At 51.3% G+C, this 21499-nt stretch overlaps 8 protein-coding genes across 8 annotated transcripts; 3 read left to right on the top strand and 5 right to left on the bottom strand.

Moving 5' to 3' along the window:
* Nucleotides 1-2277: 2277 nt before the first annotated feature.
* On the top strand, nt 2278-2949 carry CC77DRAFT_439760 (hypothetical protein). Its single transcript, XM_018531693.1, has one exon. The coding sequence runs from the start codon at nt 2433-2435 to the stop codon at nt 2787-2789; it is 357 nt and encodes a 118-aa protein (XP_018381243.1). The 5' UTR covers nt 2278-2432; the 3' UTR covers nt 2790-2949.
* A 2330-nt stretch (nt 2950-5279) lies between these two features.
* Nucleotides 5280-6278, top strand: CC77DRAFT_922095 (hypothetical protein; the record flags this gene model as incomplete). Its single annotated transcript, XM_018533727.1, has 2 exons — nt 5280-5383; nt 5435-6278. Coding segments are annotated over 2 exons (948 nt in total), but the record flags the coding sequence as incomplete, so codon positions are not given.
* A 1302-nt stretch (nt 6279-7580) lies between these two features.
* Nucleotides 7581-10395, bottom strand: CC77DRAFT_1024747 (heat shock protein 70). Its single transcript, XM_018525929.1, has 5 exons — nt 9924-10395; nt 9757-9866; nt 9350-9700; nt 8531-9300; nt 7581-8476 (listed from the first exon to the last, which is right to left on the bottom strand). The coding sequence occupies exons 1-5, from the start codon at nt 10162-10164 to the stop codon at nt 7921-7923; spliced, it is 2028 nt and encodes a 675-aa protein (XP_018381241.1). The 5' UTR covers nt 10165-10395; the 3' UTR covers nt 7581-7920.
* Nucleotides 10396-11298: 903 nt separating this feature from the next.
* On the bottom strand, nt 11299-12245 carry CC77DRAFT_998854 (hypothetical protein; the record flags this gene model as incomplete). Its single annotated transcript, XM_018536547.1, has 2 exons — nt 11299-12104; nt 12185-12245. 2 exons carry the CDS (start codon nt 12240-12242, stop codon nt 11299-11301), a joined length of 864 nt encoding a protein of 287 aa, XP_018381240.1.
* Nucleotides 12246-12819: 574 nt separating this feature from the next.
* Nucleotides 12820-14549, bottom strand: CC77DRAFT_1098958 (cytochrome P-450; the record flags this gene model as incomplete). Its single annotated transcript, XM_018529975.1, has 5 exons — nt 12820-12976; nt 13038-13210; nt 13273-13519; nt 13584-14458; nt 14514-14549. The coding sequence occupies 5 exons, from the start codon at nt 14547-14549 to the stop codon at nt 12820-12822; spliced, it is 1488 nt and encodes a 495-aa protein (XP_018381239.1).
* Nucleotides 14550-15071: 522 nt separating this feature from the next.
* On the bottom strand, nt 15072-16685 carry CC77DRAFT_1079314 (cytochrome P-450; the record flags this gene model as incomplete). Its single annotated transcript, XM_018529296.1, has 1 exon — nt 15072-16685. One exon carries the CDS (start codon nt 16683-16685, stop codon nt 15072-15074), a length of 1614 nt encoding a protein of 537 aa, XP_018381238.1.
* Nucleotides 16686-17077: 392 nt separating this feature from the next.
* Nucleotides 17078-18725, bottom strand: CC77DRAFT_946066 (cytochrome P-450; the record flags this gene model as incomplete). The annotated part of the gene is made up of 3 exons (XM_018535058.1): nt 17078-18128; nt 18194-18576; nt 18630-18725. 3 exons carry the CDS (start codon nt 18723-18725, stop codon nt 17078-17080), a joined length of 1530 nt encoding a protein of 509 aa, XP_018381237.1.
* An 858-nt stretch (nt 18726-19583) lies between these two features.
* On the top strand, nt 19584-21223 carry CC77DRAFT_945751 (FAD/FMN-dependent oxygenase/oxidase; the record flags this gene model as incomplete). Its single annotated transcript, XM_018535039.1, has 4 exons — nt 19584-20016; nt 20106-20455; nt 20503-20900; nt 20956-21223. The coding sequence occupies 4 exons, from the start codon at nt 19584-19586 to the stop codon at nt 21221-21223; spliced, it is 1449 nt and encodes a 482-aa protein (XP_018381236.1).
* Nucleotides 21224-21499: the final 276 nt, after the last annotated feature.

Below are 21499 nucleotides of genomic sequence, written 5' to 3'. Positions count from 1 at the left end.
GCGCCGCCCCGAGCAGGCATACCAGCATCACTACAGTCAGCAATCCAGCGTCGCGAGGCCTCACAACCTTTCCCTAACAGAGGCATGAACGGCTCTGCGCCACCCCAACAGCAGCGAAGTGCGACAGCACCAATCCAACAACCAGGTTGGGCACAAGGCCCTCCTCCTCGCAGCTTCACACCTCAGGGTCCGGGTCCCCAGCAGCGCAGTTACACACCTGTGTCTGGACCCCAACAACGCAGCTACACACCCACTGCGCCGCGCGGCTACGACAACAGTTACAACTACTGATTTCCGAGATTCACTCTTCTCACGTAGCGTTGGATATCACATTATGCATTGTACGGCGTTCACTTCTCTCTCCCCCTCTTTCTTCTTTCCGTCTGTTGGACACAGAGGCGACCAACCCTTCTTTTCTTGCACCTTACATTCAAACTTTACGACATCTACCATTCGCTTCGATGTATGACAGCCAGATTTGACGATCGTGGTTACTTCTTTCGCTATAGCATGTTTCGAGATACCCCCACCCGCATGGCTGGCCTCGGACGTTCATTCGCTCTTTTTTGTTTCACGTAGCTGCTTGGGACGTTGATTGATTGGATGATTTACTGGCATATCTGGAGGAAACCTCTCATGAAGGAGGATGAAGAGAGGAATTTAAGCTTGTTATCATACAGGTAGCATACAAAGGGTATGCGAAAAGCGGCGGGCTTGCGCAGTGGATCGCGCACCCTTGTATCATACACCCACCTTCTTGCGGTTCGCAGAAATCAATGAAACTTGTGCATATGACAGTTACAACGCTCTTGCTATGATGATCCAACACATGTTGTGCCCGTGTTCAATTCAATTTCCTCTCTGTTGCCTGCACCAATGTCGCATCGCTTGTGGCTTGTGACCAAACTCTTCACTATAGTTGGTCAACCACCAACGAAAACTCGCTTGTTTCTCTCTTATCCCCCAGCTCTATGTGCTTTTCTATATCGTTTCAGATGATACGGGGAGTCACGCCTCCAAGTTTTGTTGTTTCTCCGGATAAGATCCTTTCTTCTTCCTTGTGTATGAGCAAAAGCATGATGAAACGCCTCTTGAATCAGTAATCGAACCCAAGAGACGGGTACAACGGACAAAACTGACTGATGTTGAGCTGGGTGCAGCGGAAGAAGGAAGTCGATGATGCGGCAAAAGCAAACGAGCGTTACCGAGCATTCCCGCATAGTTTGCAGCGGCTCATGCACATGTACATGTCGCAATCCTTAGTATGCGTTAGCCGCCTGTCACATGCCTGATCTACACGATAAGCAGCATCTCAACGGCTTTAACGCGTCTGTGTTGAATGCAAGTCATGCTAGAGCGAGGCTGATCTATATGCTTTTCGTGTAGTTTGGAGTCAAATACTACCATGCGTCAAGTAAACTTCCCTGAGTCCGAACTTTGAGTCGTAATTACTGAAGCCTACTACGTTACTTCCCGCAAGCTGCAAGAGTAGACAGGTGCTGTCGTGCGATGTAACTAGACAATCTGTAGCCATTTCATGATGGGCCAATGCAGAGTTGCTTTGATGAATAGCAGCTGACAGTTGACAGATGAAAAGGTATGATGCAGCGATTGCAACATGCACGTACGATACTACACCTTATGCGCCTGTCCATTCTGCCTTGCTTGCTTCTGGCAACCTCTTACATAGACCATAACATGTGATTACATTGCAAAAGTCGAAAAAAAGAAAAATTCTTACAGCGGGACTCTACCAAGATAATCACAACTACCTCGGCCATCTCCTTCAACTACATCGTCTACGAAAATCCACGTGGCTGGCCGCGAGCCATCAGGTGTCTAACCTGTACCTAGTTGCTTCCCCTCTGCCATAACCCGCAGGCCCGCCGAAGCGTACCACCAGATGTCTACGTCCAGACCCTGAACATACTACAACGGTACGCTACACTTCAGCATCCCTTTTAGTGCATCGTCCGTCGTAAGAACCAGCAGTGACCCGTAATTTTCGGCTGACTTGACTTGTCAGCGGGCTGCCGGGAGATGCACAACCTGCATGTCCGCTCGGGACAACGAAGAGAGATATGTGGGGGCACGGGCGTATCGCTGAACGGTCGGTTGACATGCACAGTTCGTTCTTCGTTGTTAGTTGCGGCGGGGGTGACAGCGATAAGATGTTTGGTACACTATGAGTTCTTGATGAGTTAGTCGGTCTCACCACGTGAACGGGAGCCGAGCTCGGCAATTTGAGATACGGGCGCTCTGGTCCGTACCTAGGTAGCACCCGGTCTGGCGACTATGGAAACAACAGCAGGCGGCTGGAACTGTAGCGTGAGTTTCTTTCTTCTAGCTGACAGATGTTTGACAGGTGTTGCGACACGACGTAGAGTGACGCGGCGCCGTGGCAGCGCAACAAAAATTGTCCAAAATGTCAGATGCGCGCAGTCGTGCATTTCGCATACATGGCACTGCATCGCCTAGCTTTCTCGAGCACTGATACAGTTTGCTGCGTGTGGCGCATACGACCGCAGCTGCTATGTCAGATATCAAAGTGTTGGATCATCATGTTGAGCTTCTGTGTTGCGAATCCACGCCGCACATACGCAGTGCCAGCGCTGATCGGCGAACCTGATCTTCAGTCAGCAGCGGTCCTGCCCAACCGAAATACGTTTGATCGACAGGCACCACAACCGCACCAGCGCAGCGGTCCAGACGAATATCCGCCGAACCACGCAACGACACAGCCCATTGCCGAAAAACACCAAAGCGGACGTTTTGACAGTTCAGGATAGTGTGACTGGAAAGTTTTGGTTCTCTGGACGTGCTTCGGTGTCTTGGTAGGAAAAAGGGCTGTGTCTTAGGCAATCTTGTGGCAATTTTATTTTTTGCGGCAGCGAAATTGACAGTTGTTGAGTGAGGGTTTTCGGAGGCGAACCGCTGGTGCTGACATGTGTAAACATGGATCCCAAAACTCCAATACGCTGTTGTTGATATTATTGTTGTTATTATTTGCAATCAACCCAAGAGTGCATGTGTTGCAAGGCCTGGGTCCCCAACTTGAGCTCCGGAATATGGCGGCAATGAAATTGAGTCATCATTGTGATCAATATGCCTACTGACACCTCGTGTCGACGTCTGATGCCACGTTCGTCATGTTGCATGCTGCTGCCCGATCTGACCGATATCCCCACCTGCGAACACGTCTGCAGAGTTCGTGATTGATCATGCATGCCCGTTGGCTGTGTAGTCGCCGACATAAATTCTTTCTGAGGAGAATTCTTAAGCACCTCACGTGTAATCGAACATACAGACTCGAGGTATTACTGGTGAGTTTGCTCCACAGAGCCACAAATCCATCCACAAGCGAAATTACCTGTACTTGTCTAGAACACATCCACTTTGTTGGCAGACTTACACCCAGTGACATCACACCAGCTTGGCTCTGAGTAGGTATCGATAAGCCGGCGACACTTGCGACGTCCTGCATAAATTTTTGTTGTCCGCTCCGTAGGGCGTTGCGCGGGTTGTGTGATTGGTGTAGCTATATAATCATGATGTTAGTGGTGCGAGTTCCGCCAATGGGAAGCTTTGAGAGACAAATGTTGAAATGTCGGACCGGCGGACGTTGGTGAGCTGCATGGCTGAACTAAGGAATCGTGGTGTGTCGCCTAGAGAACGACGACAGGGAGAACGCATGTCTGCATGCAGTAGTGTTTTCATGTATCTTCCTGGTTTTGCAAGGTATCAGCTGGCGCGAGGAGGTGGTGTTGTTGCCCGTGTAAGTGCAGTTTGCTCGACTACAGATGCAACGCAAAAGGGCGATACGCAGCACTATCATGGAAAGACAAGACATAGGAAAGCAAGAGAGATGTCCGCGTTTCTATGCCCGTTGAGGAATGGGCAGAGAACAAGCGGCCTGGTAGCAGACTTTACACATGATTTTCGCTTACCGGTCCGTTTTGGCTCGGAGGAGCATCATAGGGAAGTCCAGCGAACAGCGACCCACCACGTCGTGTGAGGCTTTTCTTGACACGGCTGGCGGTCCCGTTGGACGACAGGTCACTGGTGGGTAGTCGTCCAGATTTTCATCATGCATACACCGGCTACCACGTTGCGATAAAGAACCTTATCGTCCCGCTGACGGCACTGGGGCTCCACAAACGTTGCACCGGCACATGCTGCTGATCCGTGAGTGGAGGGAGTCCTGCCTAGGTGCAGATGGGCTGCATGTATGGAGGCAGGAAAGGGAAAAAGTCGTCGGTGTGGACATTTGCGTCACGATCCTGCTAAGGGACTGCTTGCTCTGACAGGGTTTTGTGGCGAGGCATGCATAACCGAGGGTGAGGGCTTGTTCGGCTTACAGACTGTTGTCGCGGCTGAATGAGGTGTGCATTGCGTCTGCACACGGCAGTTACAGTGATATAACGAGGTTGTGGACTCGTCAGGGCGGCGAAGACTAGACTTGTTGGGGTAGGAAACACGTGCCGGAAGGTGACAGGAACACGCAGGCAACGCGGCCGATGTGCGAAAACGTTCTGGAATCTAGAGGGCCAGTGGAGACTGAGGCCTGCCCCAATCACATGTATCTGGGTTCCACTACGTGTAGATCGCAATTGCGCGGCCTTCCCTTGTAGGTCCGCGGTTGCTGAGTCGTGTGCTGAGTCTTGGTATTCGCGCTGTCGTGCTGTGAACGTCGAGCGTCAAGGGCTTTGCTTCATGGCCGCTTGCGAGTCTGGCTAAGGGCTGTCGGGGCTGCGACAGGCGATGGAGCGACGACGAGAGCACGAAAGCGGCTGAAACTTCGGAGCGCCAACTGTGCCTGAGCCAGGCACACCAATCAAAAAAGGAGGCCAAGCCATCATCGCACACTATCCAGGGGTGCGACAGCCGGTGCCATTGGCCCAGACTAAATTAGTAACGGGGATAGTCCGCAGCGCGCTAGGCCTAGTCTGTCAGCCAGGAGATGAGATGGGGGCAGCCCGGCTCGAGGGCCACTCACCTTTGTCTGGCTGGCCGGTTTGTTTCCCTTTTCCTCTTCCCCTTCACCGTAACATATAACTCACCTATTGTCCCTCTTTTGAAAAGGCAAATTCGCGCGTTCACTCTTTCACGCCCGTCTTGCCGTCTGCTTGCTTGCTTGCTCGCTCACTCAGTCACTCATTACTCAACCCACAACAACAACTACCCAGCGCATCACGACACGCCGTTGAACGACGTTACGACTTGTCTGCCGTATAAATACCCAGCGCCATCATACTCCATACTCTTTTCGCAAAACCAAAATGCGTTACTCTTCCGCCGTGGTGCTGAGCACCGTTGTCGTTGGCCAGGCCGCTGCCGCCAACATGCACAACCGTCACGCCAGCTTCCATGCTCGCCGTCAAGCGTGAGTAGTATCTGCGAGTGTACAATGGGACAAGATGCTAATCCTGTGAAGTGATGCCAAGCGCAGTGCCGGCAACGACGTTGACTGGAGCAAGGTAGCATACGACCTTGGTGATGTCGACTGGAGCTCCGTCTTCGCCACTCCTACACCCACTCCCGCCGCCGCCCCTAAGGTCGCTTCTGTCGCCGATGTGAAAGCTGCCGCCGAGCCCACCCCTTACGCCACCAAGGAGCAGCCTTCGACCACTGCCGCCGCTAAGCCTGCTGCCACGTCCGCTGAGTCCAACGACCTGCTCGGCGACATTGGTGACGCCATCAGTGACATTGGCGACGACATCACCGACGCTGTCAGTGATTTCCTCGATGGTGTCTCGGAATGGGCCGAGAAGGTTAAGTGCAAGACCGGTCTCAACAAGAAGGCCGCCTGGGATGGTATCTGGATCGGTGGCGACAGCAAGTGGAAGGCTGAGTTCATCAACGACCGTTCCAACGAGGACATGATGCTCTCTTGCTGGCAAGCAAAGGGCTTCAGCGGCATGAGCCTTAATGTCAACTCTCCTGACATCTTGGTCAAGGTTCCCGCTGGCAAATCTATTGAGCTCTCCTGGAAGGAGAAGATTCCCTCCGCCTGTGCACCCTTCTACGCCAGCACCGCACTCGCCCAGTTCGGTGGTGTTAACAACACCTGGTGGGAGGTCACCTTCGGCCAGGACGGTGCCTTCGATGTCTCCCGTAACATCAACATGAACGGTGACAGCATCAGCTCCAAGGGCTCCAAGTGCACCTCCGACATGAACACCTGTGTCTTCAAGTGCAAGAACGGCATGGACACCTGCGAGAAGGGTTCCGACTACGACCTATTCAACTGCGACGCCAGCGGTGGCGGCGGTGGTGGCTACGATGTTGTCATGGCTGGCACTGGTGGTGGTTGCTCCATGGGCCAGGACGGCGAGACCGTCAAGGTCGTCTTCTCCTAAGCGTTGCAACTATGAACTGGCTGGAGTTGGTCGTCTCTTGGGTCGTTTTGTGTATTACTCTTCGCCATATTCCCCCTTGTTCCTTGCGGACCTGAACATGTCTTCTTGCCAAGACAGTCTTCATGACTTAGTTGTCTGGCAAAATGCCCAAGCGCACTTTGGGTAGTGGTCGCAGGTCCATTCGCGTTACTTGTCAAGGCTCTTAGTGGTCTATGTGTATCTTGTAAATGTCTATTGTTAGTTCCGCAAATACCAAAAGCTGAAAAAAAAACCACATCACCTTCCTTTCTTGATCCGACGTTGGAGTTTTGACGATCATGAAATTGCGCGCCACCATATCTTGATGGATGATGATCGCGATCGGTCTGGCACCCATTCGGGAGGATCCTTGTCTTTCAATATTGGCGCTCGGCCATAAGTATGTTGCTTTCCTCAGGGTTGTTGCGCTCTAGCTCAGGCCATGAACCAGGACTCCGCAGGCCAATCTCCGAAGGTAATGCATATTCCCTGTGTATAGCTGATGTGTGCGTAGTGTTGGCAGACCCGTTGATGACTAACTCTCGCTTCACGATCTCGTTCCCGAGTGGTGCCGGATGCTTGAGGCTGCGATCGGAGGCCGCGCAGTCTGCTTGTAGCCCTGATTATTGCTGCGTAAGAACTGTGAAGGCGAGATCTACATCATCCATTCCTGCCTTCGAGGAAGAGGCACCAGGTCAGATAGGTAGCGAGTACGTCATACCATAGTTCAGATCGTTTCGGAGATGGCGTGTGCGTTGTTACTTCTCGGGCGGACGAAGGGCAGGTACAACGAAGGGACAGGCGGCAGACATCTGGCGCACACTGGAAGCAATGTCCATCGGAAGGCAGTAGCTACGTGCATCCTTGGTTCATACGTGCAGCAGTCGTGATTTTAATGCATGGGAGTTGCAACTGCGACCTCGCGACAGAAGGTGGAAAGCGCGAGCATTAGATAGTAGTATAGAATTTTGTAATGCAATAGAGTAAAAGAGGTAGTTTCGATTATCGGATTCGCCAGGTGGCCATGTGATTGATACACTCGTTGAGTGTGCGACTGGGAAGGGAGGAACGATGTACAATCAAAAAGACATGAAGCACGTTGCGAAAGAAGTTCTGGGGAAACACACTTTTTGTCGCATACAAGAGAAAAGCTCAACCAGTGCAAGAATAACATGCCTTAGCTTACCGCCTACATTAGCTCCTGATGAGAACACTTGTTTAAGACAAATAGCATGTAGGCTTCGCTGTCCTTGCATGCTAAACAACAAGCTAAGCTGGGTAACCGGCACGCACAAGAACCCCAAAATCACACGATGAGCTTCACCAGAATGACAAATGACAACAAAAGTGCAAATGGTTTCATAAGTAATTCATTTCATGTGATACGCCCATTGCTATAGACAAGCTCCGCATATATCTGAGTGTCTAAGCAGCCGATTCCAACGCGAAAAGTGCTTTTCTACTCATACAAGTGGCAAGCTTCATGAATGCAACCAAAATCGACATGTAAGATGTAACATTTTCTGCCTCAGAGGTCGACCATTTACAACTCGTCGTGGTCATCGGGCATCTCATCGTCACCACCGGGGCCACCAGAGCCGTAGAGCTTGGAGGTAATGGGGTAGGCGACATCGGACAGCTTCTGGAACTGCTCGTCAAAGTCCTCAGCGGCAGCCTCTGAGGCGTTGCTCTCGAGCCAGTCCTGTGTCTCCTTGACAGCCTCGAGGAGAGACTCCTTGTCCTCTTCCTCGATCTTGCCACCAAGACCCTCGTCGTCGTTGACCTGGTTCTTGAGGCTGTAGGCGTAATTCTCGAGCTTGTTACGGGACTCAATGCGCTCGCGGTTGGCCTTGTCTTCCTCGGCGTACTTCTCGGCTTCCTCAACCATGCGCTCAATGTCCTCCTTGCTGAGACGGCCCTTGTCGTTGGTAATGGTGATGGACTCGCCCTTACCAGTGCCCTTGTCAATAGCGGAGACCTTGAGGATACCGTTGGCATCGAGCTCGAAAGTGACCTCAATCTGGGGAACACCACGGGGAGCGGGAGGAATGTTGGTCAGTTCGAACTTTCCGAGCTGGTTGTTGTCCTTAGTCATCGATCTAGATATAAAGTCAGTGTATGTCTCATATGCATTTCGTAGGATCAAAACTTACCGCTCTCCTTCGAAGACCTGGATCAGGACTACGGGCTGGTTGTCGGCGGCCGTAGAGAAGATCTGGCTCTTCTTGGTAGGGATGGTAGTACCACGCTTGATGAGGGTAGTCATGACGCCACCAGTGGTCTCAATACCAAGAGTGAGAGGGTTGACATCCATGAGAATGAGCTGGTCGGTAGCGGCGTCACCAGAGAGAACACCACCCTGAACGGCAGCACCGTAAGCAACAGCCTCATCGGGGTTGACATCCTTGCGAGCCTTCTTTCCGAAGAACTCCTCGAGCATGGCCTGGACCTTGGGAATACGAGTAGAACCACCGACAAGAACGATGTCGTCGATGTCGCTCTTCTTCATCTTGGCGTCCTTGAGAACCTGTTCAACGGGCTTGAGGGTCTTCTTGAAGAGGTCGTTGTTGAGCTCCTCGAACTTGGCGCGGGTAAGAGTCTCGGAGAAATCCTTGCCCTTGTGGAAAGACTCGATTTCGATCTTGGTGGTCTTCTGGGATGAGAGGGTACGCTTGGCCTTCTCGACCTCACGCTTCAGCTTACCCATGGTCTTGGAGTCCTTGGTGATGTCGACGTCGTTCTCCTTGTTGTACTTCTTGGTGAAGTAGTTGATGACACGGTTGTCGAAGTCCTCACCACCGAGATGAGTGTCACCAGCGGTAGACTGGACCTCGAAAACGCCCTCTTCGATAGTGAGAATGGACACATCGAAAGTACCACCACCGAGATCATAGACGAGAACCTGGCGTTCCTTCTGGTCGGTCTGCAACGCGTTAGTTCAATCCTTGTATTGCAACAAGTGCATATCTTACCTTGTCGAGGCCGTAAGCCAGAGCGGCAGCGGTGGGCTCGTTCACAACACGGAGAACGTTGAGACCAGCGATAGTTCCGGCGTCCTTGGTGGCGGCACGCTGAGCGTCGTTGAAGTAGGCGGGAACGGTAACAACAGCGTTCTTGACAGACTCGCCGAGGTAGCTCTCCGCAACCTCCTTCATCTTAGCCAGAACCATGGCGGAAATCTCCTCGGGTGTGAAGGTAGTCTCCTTGCCGTGAACCTCAACGCCGACGTTGGGCTGGCCGTTCTTGTTGACAACCTTGAAGGGGAAGTGCTTGATGTCATTTTGAACAGACTTGTCCTTGAACTTCTGACCGATGAGACGTTTCTAATCCACAGTCAGTGTGCCATCCTTCAAACAATAGTACACGGGGTTGTACGTACGATATCGAAGACGGTGCGTTCGGGGTTGGAGGCGAACTGGTTCTTGGCGGCGTCTCCGACAAGACGCTCGTCATCGGTGAAGGCTACCCAAGAAGGTGTGATACGGTTACCTGTAGAGGACACATGTCAGTTTTGGTGTATAGCATGGCTTGAACATGCAAACTTACCTTGGTCGTTGGTGATGATCTCAACCTTTCCGTTCTTCATAATACCGACACAAGAGTAGGTGGTTCCCAAGTCAATACCGATAACGGGGCCGGAGACAGCATTGCTGTCCTCCTTGATGGGTTCCTGGTCCTGGGCATGTGCTGTCTTAGCCAGCATCAGACCGCCGACGAGGACGAGGAGAAGGTAGAAGGCGATGGACCATGTTGAGCGCTGGTTGGCGCCCCGCGAGCTTCGTGCCATTGTGATGTGTATGTGGTGTCTTTCAAAGACGGTGTGGCTTCAAGTGCCAGTTGCAAGTGCGGGCGTAACTCTCTTGGAGCTCGCAATGTGGTGGAGAAGACTGAGCTCTCCGGGTATCGTAAAGGAAGGAAAACAAAAGGCGAGTTGCGGTTGCTTGGTGGTGAGTGGAGGAGGAAGGGCAAGTAGCGGTGGGAAGGGCTACCTATTATATGGACCGCTCGTGGAAGTATTTCGAAAGAACACCTTGCGATCTCGAGGATCTTGCTCCGGAAGAGGACTAGCGCCGAGCTCGCCCATGGCCCGTTCACTTTGCCCCAACCGCCCGCATCAACCTCAATTTCACCTGCGTTTGATGCAACATGTTACAGGACACGTGGAATTCACTAGGCGCTTTCACTGCCCTTGTGCAATGTGTGACTCCGCGCTATGGAACAGCTGTAGGCCACCGTAGCTTCTGGTGCCGTCGTTTAAGAAGCAATAGCTACAACGTCGCTATCTGTTATCGCGTGTTTAGTACAGTTTACCCCTCCATCTAAGCGAACTCGAACATCTCAAGACCTCGGTGCTCTATCCATCTTGACTTTGAAATAGCCAATGAACATTTCGAAATTGTAAAACTCCCATCACTACCTTGTGCGAAACCCCCCGCGAGTCTTGGTCATCCTGTGAGTAATCTCGGATGTGGTCCTGGATGTCCCCTCCCAAGGTTCCAGGTGTCCTTTCGGTAGCCTCCCAAATCGCTAAGCAGATCTACACGAGACACGGGTCCACCGCGAACATCATTCACCTTCATGACTCCTCCGTCTATATGCAACGTTTCCTCAAATCATGTTGCCACCGGCTGTGAAGCGACAATGTTTCGGCGGTTTTCACAGTTGCCTGAAATAAGAAGGGATTGAACCACGTATCCATCTGACCGCCATTCACGACCGTCATCCAATACTTGCATTCACTAACGCATTTACCATTGACACAGACTTGCTTCTGAACTGAAAGGTGAATAGAAAGCATCAGAACACCCTATGTTACGTCGCCTGATGCTTCATTCCGGATGTCTCGAGGTTGGCCAAGAGAATCTTCGCGATCTTTCCACTATCGCACTTTGCCGATCCGCCACTTCACCAGCAACCTCCATCACCATGCCTGCGCCAATGCCTGCTTCACGGTGCACAACACCGTAGCCCATTGTACACCAGATCTACTTCTCCAGGCAATGAAGCCTATGACTCCAACACCCATGCCGTAAGGTATCGCATTCTTGGCAAACCTCGCCGCGACGTGCTTGAAGAACATATTCTGTTTCTGCCTCACCCTCTTGACGTGCTCTCCTCTCTTGTTCTTTACGGGAAACGGCGTGTTCGGTGTTTCTTTTTCCAAGAACTCACATAGCGGCTTCCACCCATCTTCTAAGCGTAGCTCGAGCAAGCGCTCCGCCGGCACCGCAGCTCGGACTTCTGCATAATGTTGCCTATATCGATCCTTAGCAACCCGTCGCATGTCCTTCACATTGCGGACGCCGTAGAAACCGAGCATGATTTTGCGAATTGTCTTGCCGCCATTGAGCCCGTACAGCGGTCCCAACACGTTGATGACAATATCTGCGCGCAAACCCCACGTCGTACTAAAGATGGCCTCTTCCATACTGTCATACCACTCATCGATATCACGCTCTACCAGGATAACCTTGGCCTCGGGATAGGCTTCGATTAGTTGCGTGGCGAAGAATGATCCCATGTCGGTGACGGCTTCGTAAGGCCCAAAAAGCACATCCCAATCTGTGCGCGTGAATGGCTGACCTGTGTAGGTAGGGAGCACAGGAAAGAAGGCATCACAGGCCTTGCTGAACAACTGCCACTCAAGTGGTGAGCTTAGAGCCTGGATGCCATGATGTACACCTTCATATCCCAGCATCTCAAGAGCTTGAGTTATCGAGGCCGATCCTATTTCACAAGTTGGTTTCAGCCATCCTTTCAAGGCAGCTAGGCACAATAAAGGGAAGGCACAAGTCTAGGAAACTCACCAGTACGTGTCATTCCCAGTGAAAGCACTTTCAGCTCGCGTTTGGGACGGTCGGCCATTGCTCAGACAGAACTTGATCTAGTAACGGAGAAAGGTCAATGAGTGTATACGGTCGGTAGTAAGATCAGACTGCATTCTATCTCTACCACCCGAGGATTGGACAGGACAGTTATCACCGCATGTCTGTTGTCCACCATGGACCGTGCTAGAGATGTTTGCGCAACGCATGTGCCAAAAAGCCAACCACGTGGTCAAGGGAGTGGCTTTTCACCTGCGTTCCAATCTTATCGCCGAAGAGCGCCGACAGCCATCAGAACGATCTACGGGTATACCCATTTCAGGTCTCAAAACGACCGGCCCGAACTTCAACGGGCCGAGTAAAGTGCCCTTGCAAATGCACAAAAAATGATCGGCTAACACCCCAATCGTGCGGCACACCATACGCAGCCACTATCTAGCTTTAGCGACGTGTTTCCGGGCAGGACAACTCCGCGACAAAAAGCATGTTAGGCAAAGCGGCGCTGTCAACCCCTTCAACTGACGGTATCTCTTTGAGAGATGACAGAATGAGCTATCACCAGATGAGTTTGTATGCTGATGCAGCATACGTTGGACTTGGATCCTAATCAGTGCTAACTAATGTCTTGGTTTTATCGAAACCATGAGCGGCTTCTTCTCCCAGACCAAGTATGACTTCTGCGTGATCCACCAATCCTCCGAACTACGGTTGAGGGATATATCAAAGTTCCAGACGAGCTTGGCTAAGGCAAGCCTCATCTCATTCATTGCCATACTAAACAGGCAATGAGTTAGTGATACATTAGTGACAAGAGAAGGGGAGTGGCTATGCTTACGTTTGCCCAATACAATCATGTCGACCGTAGGAGAAAGGGCGGGAGGCGCCGCGGTCATCGTGAGTGAACTCTCCTTCTTTCGTCTGCAGCCACCTCTCAGGGATGAATTCGAGAGGTCGATGCCAGTTCCATGGAACATGGCAGGCCGCCAGATTATGCACGCCTACGGCAGTCTTCGCGATTCGACTTGTCAGTAAAAGGTCACCTTGGCGCTAACGGACAAGAAAAGACTTACACCTCCCGGAACCCATTTGCCGTCTATCTCCTCTCCACCCTCCGGAACCCAGCGCGGCAAAGCTGAAGGTGTAGGAGGTGACATGCGCATCGTCTCCTCGATGCAAGCTTTCAAGTAGGGTAGCTCACCAGTAGCAACCATGGTAACGTCAGCCTCACTCGCGAATTTGCCTCGCACTTCAGCAACAACTCTGGCATAGACCTCTGGATGTCGACAGACGAAGAAGACGAAAGCAGTCATAGTATACCTAGCGTCCATGTATGAAGTCAGTGTATTTCTCATATGCGATTCGTTCAGGGACGTTTTCTTACGTAGTCGTGTTACTGCCCGCCACGATCAACGCACTTGCCATACCAAACAAGTCCATATTGCTTAGGTTTTCCCTGTCGTTACCAAGGATATAGCTCATGAAGTCTCTTCTCTTTCCCTTTCTTTTCCCGCTACGCTCCTCTTCGATCCGTCGCTGCACCTTCTGTAGCGTCAGAGTTTGGTGCCGCTTCCGCGCCTCCATGGCTGCTTTGGGCATGATCCATCTCAGAATCCACTCCATGTGGTAGTACACCGCGAACTGGTACCAGACAATACTCTTGACGCGCGACCCAATGACTTCGAGCCAGGGCTCATCTACACGGTCTAGACAGCCGGCCGGCTGACCAAAGGCTAGATCGCTCATGATATCAAAACTGAGTAGGGCAAACCATCGTAAGATGTTCTGCTCAGTGATACCATACTGTGGCTTTCGTAACTGTGCGATCAGTCGATCAGTGTGGTCGCGGAAGAAGTCTTCTTGGTCGCGCAAGGCACGCTCACTGAAGGCGGGCTGGAGGGCACGGCGGAGGATAGTGTGCCGCTCGGGCGTCTCGGTGACAATGCTGCGACGCCCGTTAACAACCGCTGGAGCGATACCACGACCGTCCAGACATTTGAGAAACTCGCGCGGCGGTGGAGTGCCGTCTATCTTTTTCAAAGCTGTGCTGCTCGTATACGACAGCTCATCTGGAGCAATACGTATCACACTGCTATTGTAATACAAATGCATATCACGAATGCGCCATGCGAGGTTCCCTTGTAGGTTGACGTAGTTCCAGGGAACGCGGGAAATTGCCCAGAGTTTTGGACCTGGAAAGGCTGACAGAGGATGGAAGAAGAGGTAGTAGATGGAGCGAACGAGGAAGTACAAGATGGGCTGTGTTCGATTAGATTTTTGTATCTGGATAACATTTGTAGAAGTATCAACCTACACTTATGCAGATAGAACAGGCTATAGCAAACAACATGTTCGCGCTCAAGCTGGTAGTCTTGCCTCTGGACTTGCTCGCCTTGATTCGTTTTTCGAGTCTTGGAGCAGCAGGTCCATCGTCGCGCGCTCGAGGGAGTGGTGTTGAACATGTTCCCCTTCCCGTAAGTATAACGAGCCAATTGAAACAGATAGGTATACACGTGGTTCATTGATTTATTCTGAGCCTCTGGCATCTAATATAGCTGCAGATGCAGTCTTCGGCTTTTACCACCCCGCAGTTCAGGCCCTCGGTGGTATTGGTACCTTGAAGCCGCATTCGGCCCGCTTTAGTTGGCTAGCTTTAGTCGTTGTTGACTTTTACAATGACTCGCTGCCCGGTGTTCATACAACAGCTGTCTGGATAAAAAAGGAAAAGACGATACCTGCACGTACATTGCGTTCTGTACTATTTGTGGGGAGAACATGGCGCAATACCGGACTCATTGTTGAGATAGTACCAAACAACCGGTTGGAATAACCGGAAAAGTAAACAAATTACGATAAAGATCATACCAACAACTCACTCGACGGCTACCCTCAATCGGCACATGACCGCAGCATCTCTTGCCACTGGACTGCCAGGGCTACACACAACAGTGAAGTTATGCCAATCGCGCTTCATGTCAATATCCAGACCTTCAATAATATCATACCTCTGCACCATCCTTACTAGCACATATCCTGCCTCTGTAAGGGCAAATTGCTGGCCGATACAGATACGAGGTCCACCATTGAAAGGAACGTATTGCCAAGTCATTCCTGGCCTCCTCTTCTCCCATCGCTCAGGCAGAAATTCGTCGGCGTCTTCGCCCCACAGATCTTTCCGTCGGTGCAGCACATGCGTACTGAAGTTGACTTCGGTACCCTTAGGTACGAACACAGGCATGCTTCCATCCGGTCCGCCGCCGACAGGAAGCGTCGTATCTCGTGCAGCGCAGCGAGAATTGAATGGGACGACTGAATGTAGCCGTAGTGTTTCGTTCAGAACATGCTGTAGGTATGTGCAGCCCTTGAGCTTCTCGAATGTTATCGTCTGCCCAACATTCGTTGAGTAAGGGCCAAACTCTACAAGAACAGTTTCGCGGAGCTTTCTGTACACCCTTGGGCTTCTTACTAGGCAGTAGAAGACCCAGGCTGTAAGTGACGCTGTGGTGTCTCTGCCCGCGGCCAACAAGCCCAACACTTGCTCGCGTACCTCAGCACGGTCAGAACAACGCGTACGGAGTGATTCGAGAAAGTCGTAGCGGAGTTGTGATGAGCCTGACTTCCGCGCTTGATCAGCCGCATCTATGGCGCTGTCTACGAAAGTGTGAAGAGTGTTGATGCACTTTTCGAGTTCCTTGTTGCCGTATAACCAGTATAGACTTCGTAGTCGCATTCTTGTCCCTAAGATGGCGAGCATGCGCTCAAAAGCATGATCGAAACTGTACTCATCGTTTTCGTCATTGCTACTCTTTCGCTGCTGTTTGAGAAGTGCTGTATTGAGGGAGTGTGTGCTCTGTCCGAGGAACAGTTCAGTTGCCGAATCCATAGTCAAACGCGGTAATAGTACAGCCAAGCTCACAGGTGCCGACCATGCTCGGTCCTCAGCATCAGTCGTCAATCCCTCATGTCTCGTCTCTATGATCTGCAACATAGTCTGCACGTGTTCCTCGAGCAACTCAAGCCGAGAAACATTCTCTCTACTGAAGATCGGCCGCATCGTCTCCCTTGCACGATGCCATGCTTTGCCATCCACAGCAAAGATACTGCGCCCAAGCGCCGTCTTCAAATTTGTTCTCCTCGCTGTGCCCATGACGAAATCATCGAATTGGGTTGCGAGGAGTGCTTGTACGTTACGTGGATCGGCTGTGATAAGGTTCGATGTCCCCAGCAGTGATAGCCCCCACGTATAGCGACCCATAGTTTTAAAGCGCGAAGCTATAAAATCAGGCGTTCTTTGCTCTTTGTCGGCTTGTAGGCTCCGGCGTACGGTATCGATGCCCAGAGGCCATCGAGTTGGCTCAAATGGCACTGGGCCACATCCGAGACGGCGGCTCTTGAGGAAGGTTTGTAAGGGTCTTACGAGAAAAGTATTGACGACATGAATGATGAGGAATATACCCGCCACTAGGATTGGAAGAATTATTTGCATCTTGAATGATGGCGATTCGACACCTCTTGAGTTCGTACTGCCGTCTGGATGACGCGCCACTGGCGACTTAAATACACTAACGAGCCATTCATTCTCGGGCAGCAATTCGGGCCCACGTGTAGTGCACTAGACATGGGATCTGTGCCCGCTCAAAGTCTTGGTCTGTGTGCTGACTGCCGCCGCCTATTTGACTTCCCTAGTAAAAAAAGCTAGGGGTGCCGTCAAGGTCACTACCGCAACTCTAATGATGGATGCACCTTATTTTCGCTATCTCTTGTTTGAGATCATGTCCAGTCACATTGCATCTACATGTACAGCTACTAACTATTTACATGACTAGCCATACATCATATATATCGTAAGCACTCCTATAGCTTCTTATCATGCTGTCACTATTCACCTAAGTCGGACACAGGCGTCAGCTTAACCTGCAAAGGCAACTTTTCCCACACCAGGTAGGTGCCTTGCTGGTTCCACCAATCATTTTCGGGGTCGTGAAACTCCCAGTCAAAATACCGTACCAACTTCGCCATCGTGAGAGACATCTCAGCATAGGCCATGGATCTTCCAATACAAGCCCTCTGACCATATGAGAATGGCTGAACTGCAGAACGATCGTCATCCTTAAACTTAGAGTCGGGCTCGTCGAGCCAGCGCTCGGGATGGAACTCGCGCGCCTTCTTGAAGTTACGTTCGGAGTGGCCGGCCGCCAGCTGGTTAACACCAACAGCGTAACCCCCCGGAACCCATTTTCCTTCAATCATCTCGCCCTTTCCAGGAACGAGTCGCGGCAGCGAACCCGGTGTTGGCGGATAGAGACGCATACCCTCGTTGAGACAGGCGCGCAGGTACTTGCAGCTGGTCACCGCCTGAAGGGTCATATCCGCGCGGCTTTTAAACAAACTGCGTATTTCTTGTTTGAGCTTCTCCAACTTGTCTGGGTTGCGCAGCAGAAGATACGTCAAGCCGGACATCCCACCAGCAGATGTGCCGCTACCTGCTACAATGAAGTTGGAAGAGAGCATCACCAGTTCGAGGTGGTTGAGCTTCTCGTCGTTTTCGAGAATGTATGACATGAAGTCTTTGCCAGGGTTTTTAGCTTCAACTCGCGCCTTAAGCTTGGCCTCAGTCATAGCGATATGTTTCTTCCTCGATTCAGTAACGTACTTTGGTGTCATCCAGTTGAGAAGACCCATGAATCCATACTGTACGGCAAGCTGAAACCAGACAATGGCTTTGGCACGAGCGAGTATGGCTTGGATCCATGGTTGATCAGGGTTATTGACGCAGCCTGACGGCTCACCAAAAGCCAGATCGGATACGATGTCAAATGCGACGAGATTGTACCAAGTAGTCATATCTAGGGGTCCGTCTTTGCACCGTTGCCTCAGCTTCTGAACAAGATTGTCCGAGTGGTCTTGGAAGTAGCTCTCCTGTTCGCGTCTAGTCTCATGAAGTCAGTATGGTGGAGTAACACCTACAGAGTAAGGAAGGGCATCCAGACTTACAGTGCTCTCTGACTAAATGCAGGATCTATGGCCCTCCTCAGCCTCAGATGTCTGTCTTGGTGCTCCGTCATCAAGCTACGTTGGCCACCAATACTCGCAGGCGCAATGCCTCTGCCGTCGAGAGCCTTGACGAACTCGGGATTTCGCTGTCCATATATTTTCTTCCACGCGCCAGATGTCGTATACGAGATTTCATCTGGGGCGATACGCACAACAGGACCGTACTTGTCGTGGAGCTCGCGGATCTTCCAGCTGATGCGACCCTTCATGTTTGCGCGATTCCATGGTAGGCGAGAGATGGCCCAGAGCTTTGGGCCTGGGTAGCCAGCTAAGGGGCTTAGGTAGAGATTGTAAACAGCTTTGAGCAAGATATAGAGTAGTGGCTGCGCACTTTTGTGAGCTTTTGCAGGAGGAAATGCAGCCTCTGCGAACTTACAAATACAACTGCACCGGTGATGATGTTTTGAAATGTCAACGATGGCAATTGATCAAGCTGATGTGACAAGCCACCGGGTACAGAAAATGCTGCCATAGTACCTGAATACTATGGAACCACCAGAATACAGCGAAATCGATATGCAGCGCTCCAAGTCCCGGAAGAAAGACGATACAGTATTCTTCAGCCAGAATTCTAGCGACAGCTCAGACTGGCGGGGAAATCTACCGCGACATGTCTCGATAGTACTCGACTTCAGTGAAGCGCTGCATTCTCCCACCCTGCCCTCAGGCCTCGTAGTCGCCGAGTGATGGTGCCGAGCAAAAGTATCCAATAAGGCCTCCTCATTGTTGCACGCTCAGCAAGAAAACGTGTATACAAAGATTACTCAAGGTGTTCTGGAGGGAAGATGCATATGTCGGTCCAGGTGACCCGGACTTTTATTCGGCCCTTGCAGGTCGGCCCGATCCCTTCTCCGAGATAACGTGCAGGCTGTTAGACATCGTGCAGATCATTAACATGTGGTGCGTGTACATTTGCGGGTACCATTTCCCCACGTGGGTCTACCTACAGTAAGCAAATAACTATGTGAAGCTTGGCCACGTGCTGTGGATATATGGTAAAGCTTGACCCAAGGTTGAGTGGAAAATGATGCAGGGGTTCTACGCAACTGTGCAAGGCAATGTGGAGCCTCTCTACACACGCACATGGGTCTAGAAGTATGTCAGTTCTTCCTGCGTAGCAATCAGCACGCAAGATTGCCGATCGTAGGTCTGCTGGTATGCTGAGGTCTCCATCGACTACGACGGCCAGTGACTACTACATCCATAGCTGAGTACTTTGTTGATATCAAGACCTTCTGTTTGGTCTAATTTCTCCTTATATTTCAAGCTCTCTCTGCATCATCATCAAATTTTTCGGTTAGCATTCAGATCCCCGGTACATATCCAGAACATGGGTTGTCAGCAAAGCGGCGATGACCTCATCTCGCTGGCAGTCACAATTCGCACCGAGCTTGAGCGAAAGCTATCGAACAAGGCGCGTGTCCATCTACCATTTGATGAGGACAAAACAGAGTTCGAAAAAGCCAATCTGCGCTTTACTCAGTATGAGCGTCCAACGTACCTCGCTATTGTCGATCCAGTCTGTGAAAACGATGTGATCGAGGTCGTCAAGTACGCGAGGGAAAAAGGTATTCCGTTTACACCTCGTGGCGGCCATCATTCAGTCACGACCACAATGGGACGCTTCCAGAATGGCATGTGTATCAACATGCGTCCGCTCAACCAGATGCGATGGGATGCCGGGAAACGCCATGTCACTATTGGTGGTGGAGCGATAACTGATGAGTTCGTGCGCTTTGTGCATGACTTGGGTATGGAAGTTAGTATGTATCATGTGTCGCTTTGCTGGAGTGGTGTTGTTAACGAGACAAAGATGTAGGATCGTGCCCGACTACAGGGGTTATTGGTGTAGCATTTGGGGCGGGCCTAGGACGTTTGCAAGGAAAATACGGCTTCCTGAATGATAATATGATCTCTTGCAAGCTCGTGCTCGCCGACGGGAGTATGGTGGTTGCATCCAAGAACTCCCATCCGGATCTTTTCTGGGGCCTCCGGGGAGCAGGTCATAACTTTGGCATCGCACTTGAAGCCACCTTCCAGGTATATCCGCAAGCAAATGGGGGTATACACCATACTTGGGATTTGGAGTACACTCTAGATCAGTGCGACGAGGTCTTCAGGACGCTGAATAGCGTCTATGAGAGTATGCCTGCCGAACTGGCAATCTTCGTCCTATGGCTGCGCCAAAGTAGTGGTCGCAAGGTACGCCTTTTCATGAGGAGCATGTTGACGCAGCTTATAAGATTCAGCACATCATTCTCGTCAACTTAGTCTGGTCCGGTGCAGCTGCAGACGCAGATCCCTATGTGCAGCGTTTCGAGTCTCTAGAGCCAGTCTTGAGTAGTGGGCGAAAATCGATACCATGGCCAGAACTACCTTACGCAACGTACAAAGAGATGAACAAGCTCTTCTGCAAGCCCGAAATCTGGCTCCGTGGTCCCTACAAGATGATGGGGGCCGCTTGCGTCGAAACGTTCGACCTGAAGACGACACGTGAGTTCTTCGAGAGCGTCAAATCCATGAGTGAGAAGTGGGAAGATCGTGGCTGGTTCAGCGCCATGTTTGAGTGTCTACCCGATCAGCGTGTTCGCGAGATTTCTGATGATGCGACGGCGTTTCCGTGGCGTGGAGGGTCAAACCATTTCCTGTGAGTCAACTCCATTGACCCCTCTCGAAAACAGCCCCTAATATGAGAGCTGTAGAATGCTGAATGCTACACCAAAGCGAATGGAGGATCGAAAGGTCTTTGAGGATCACCTCAATTACTGGAAGAGACGCTTCATTGACACGTCTGGGTATGGTCGTTTGCAGCAATACGTGAGCTATGGCAACGGTACGTCGACTATGAAGGATCCGCCAGAGGCGCTATATGGCTACGAGCCGTGGAGGCTGGAGAAACTGCGGAATCTCAAGCAGAAGTACGATCCCGATAATGTGTTTCGATGGTACCAGCCACTTCTTGAGTCATGAGGTATTTTTGCCGGTCTTAGAGCAGTTTTTAATGTAGATATGGCCCATCAGAAGATGCCATCTATCAAAGTGCCATTGGGGGCAAAATGGTTTTTCTTGCGAATACGCATGTCTCTCTCGGCATTGCGATAGCTTCATTCGTGTACTATGAAGCCTGTCGAAAGGTCCAGCAGCTTAGCAGATCTGATCACAACTGCTTACTGAGTAGCAAAACGCCGCTTGAGTATATGTCAGCACGGAGAGAGGCCTGTGGATCCTAACCTAACTTCGGAAACT

This window comes from Alternaria alternata, assembly GCF_001642055.1.
Source record: "Alternaria alternata strain SRC1lrK2f unplaced genomic scaffold CC77scaffold_24, whole genome shotgun sequence".
Classification (NCBI taxonomy): domain Eukaryota; kingdom Fungi; phylum Ascomycota; class Dothideomycetes; order Pleosporales; family Pleosporaceae; genus Alternaria; species Alternaria alternata.
This window is presented reverse-complemented; position numbering and strand designations above follow the sequence as displayed.

What these genes read in the sequence shown, in the direction of transcription:
- CC77DRAFT_439760 (XM_018531693.1), top strand. Translation starts at nt 2,433, where the DNA reads ATGCGCGCAGTCGTGCATTTCGCATACATGGCACTGCATCGCCTAGCT.
- CC77DRAFT_1024747 (XM_018525929.1), bottom strand. Translation starts at nt 10,164, where the DNA reads ATGGCACGAAGCTCGCGGGGCGCCAACCAGCGCTCAACATGGTCCATC. An exon ending in GATCATCACCAACGACCAAG is followed by an intron (nt 9,867 to 9,923) that starts GTAAGTTTGCAT and finishes TGTCCTCTACAG; the next exon opens with GTAACCGTATCACACCTTCT. An exon ending in AACGCACCGTCTTCGATATC is followed by an intron (nt 9,701 to 9,756) that starts GTACGTACAACC and finishes ACTGTGGATTAG; the next exon opens with AAACGTCTCATCGGTCAGAA.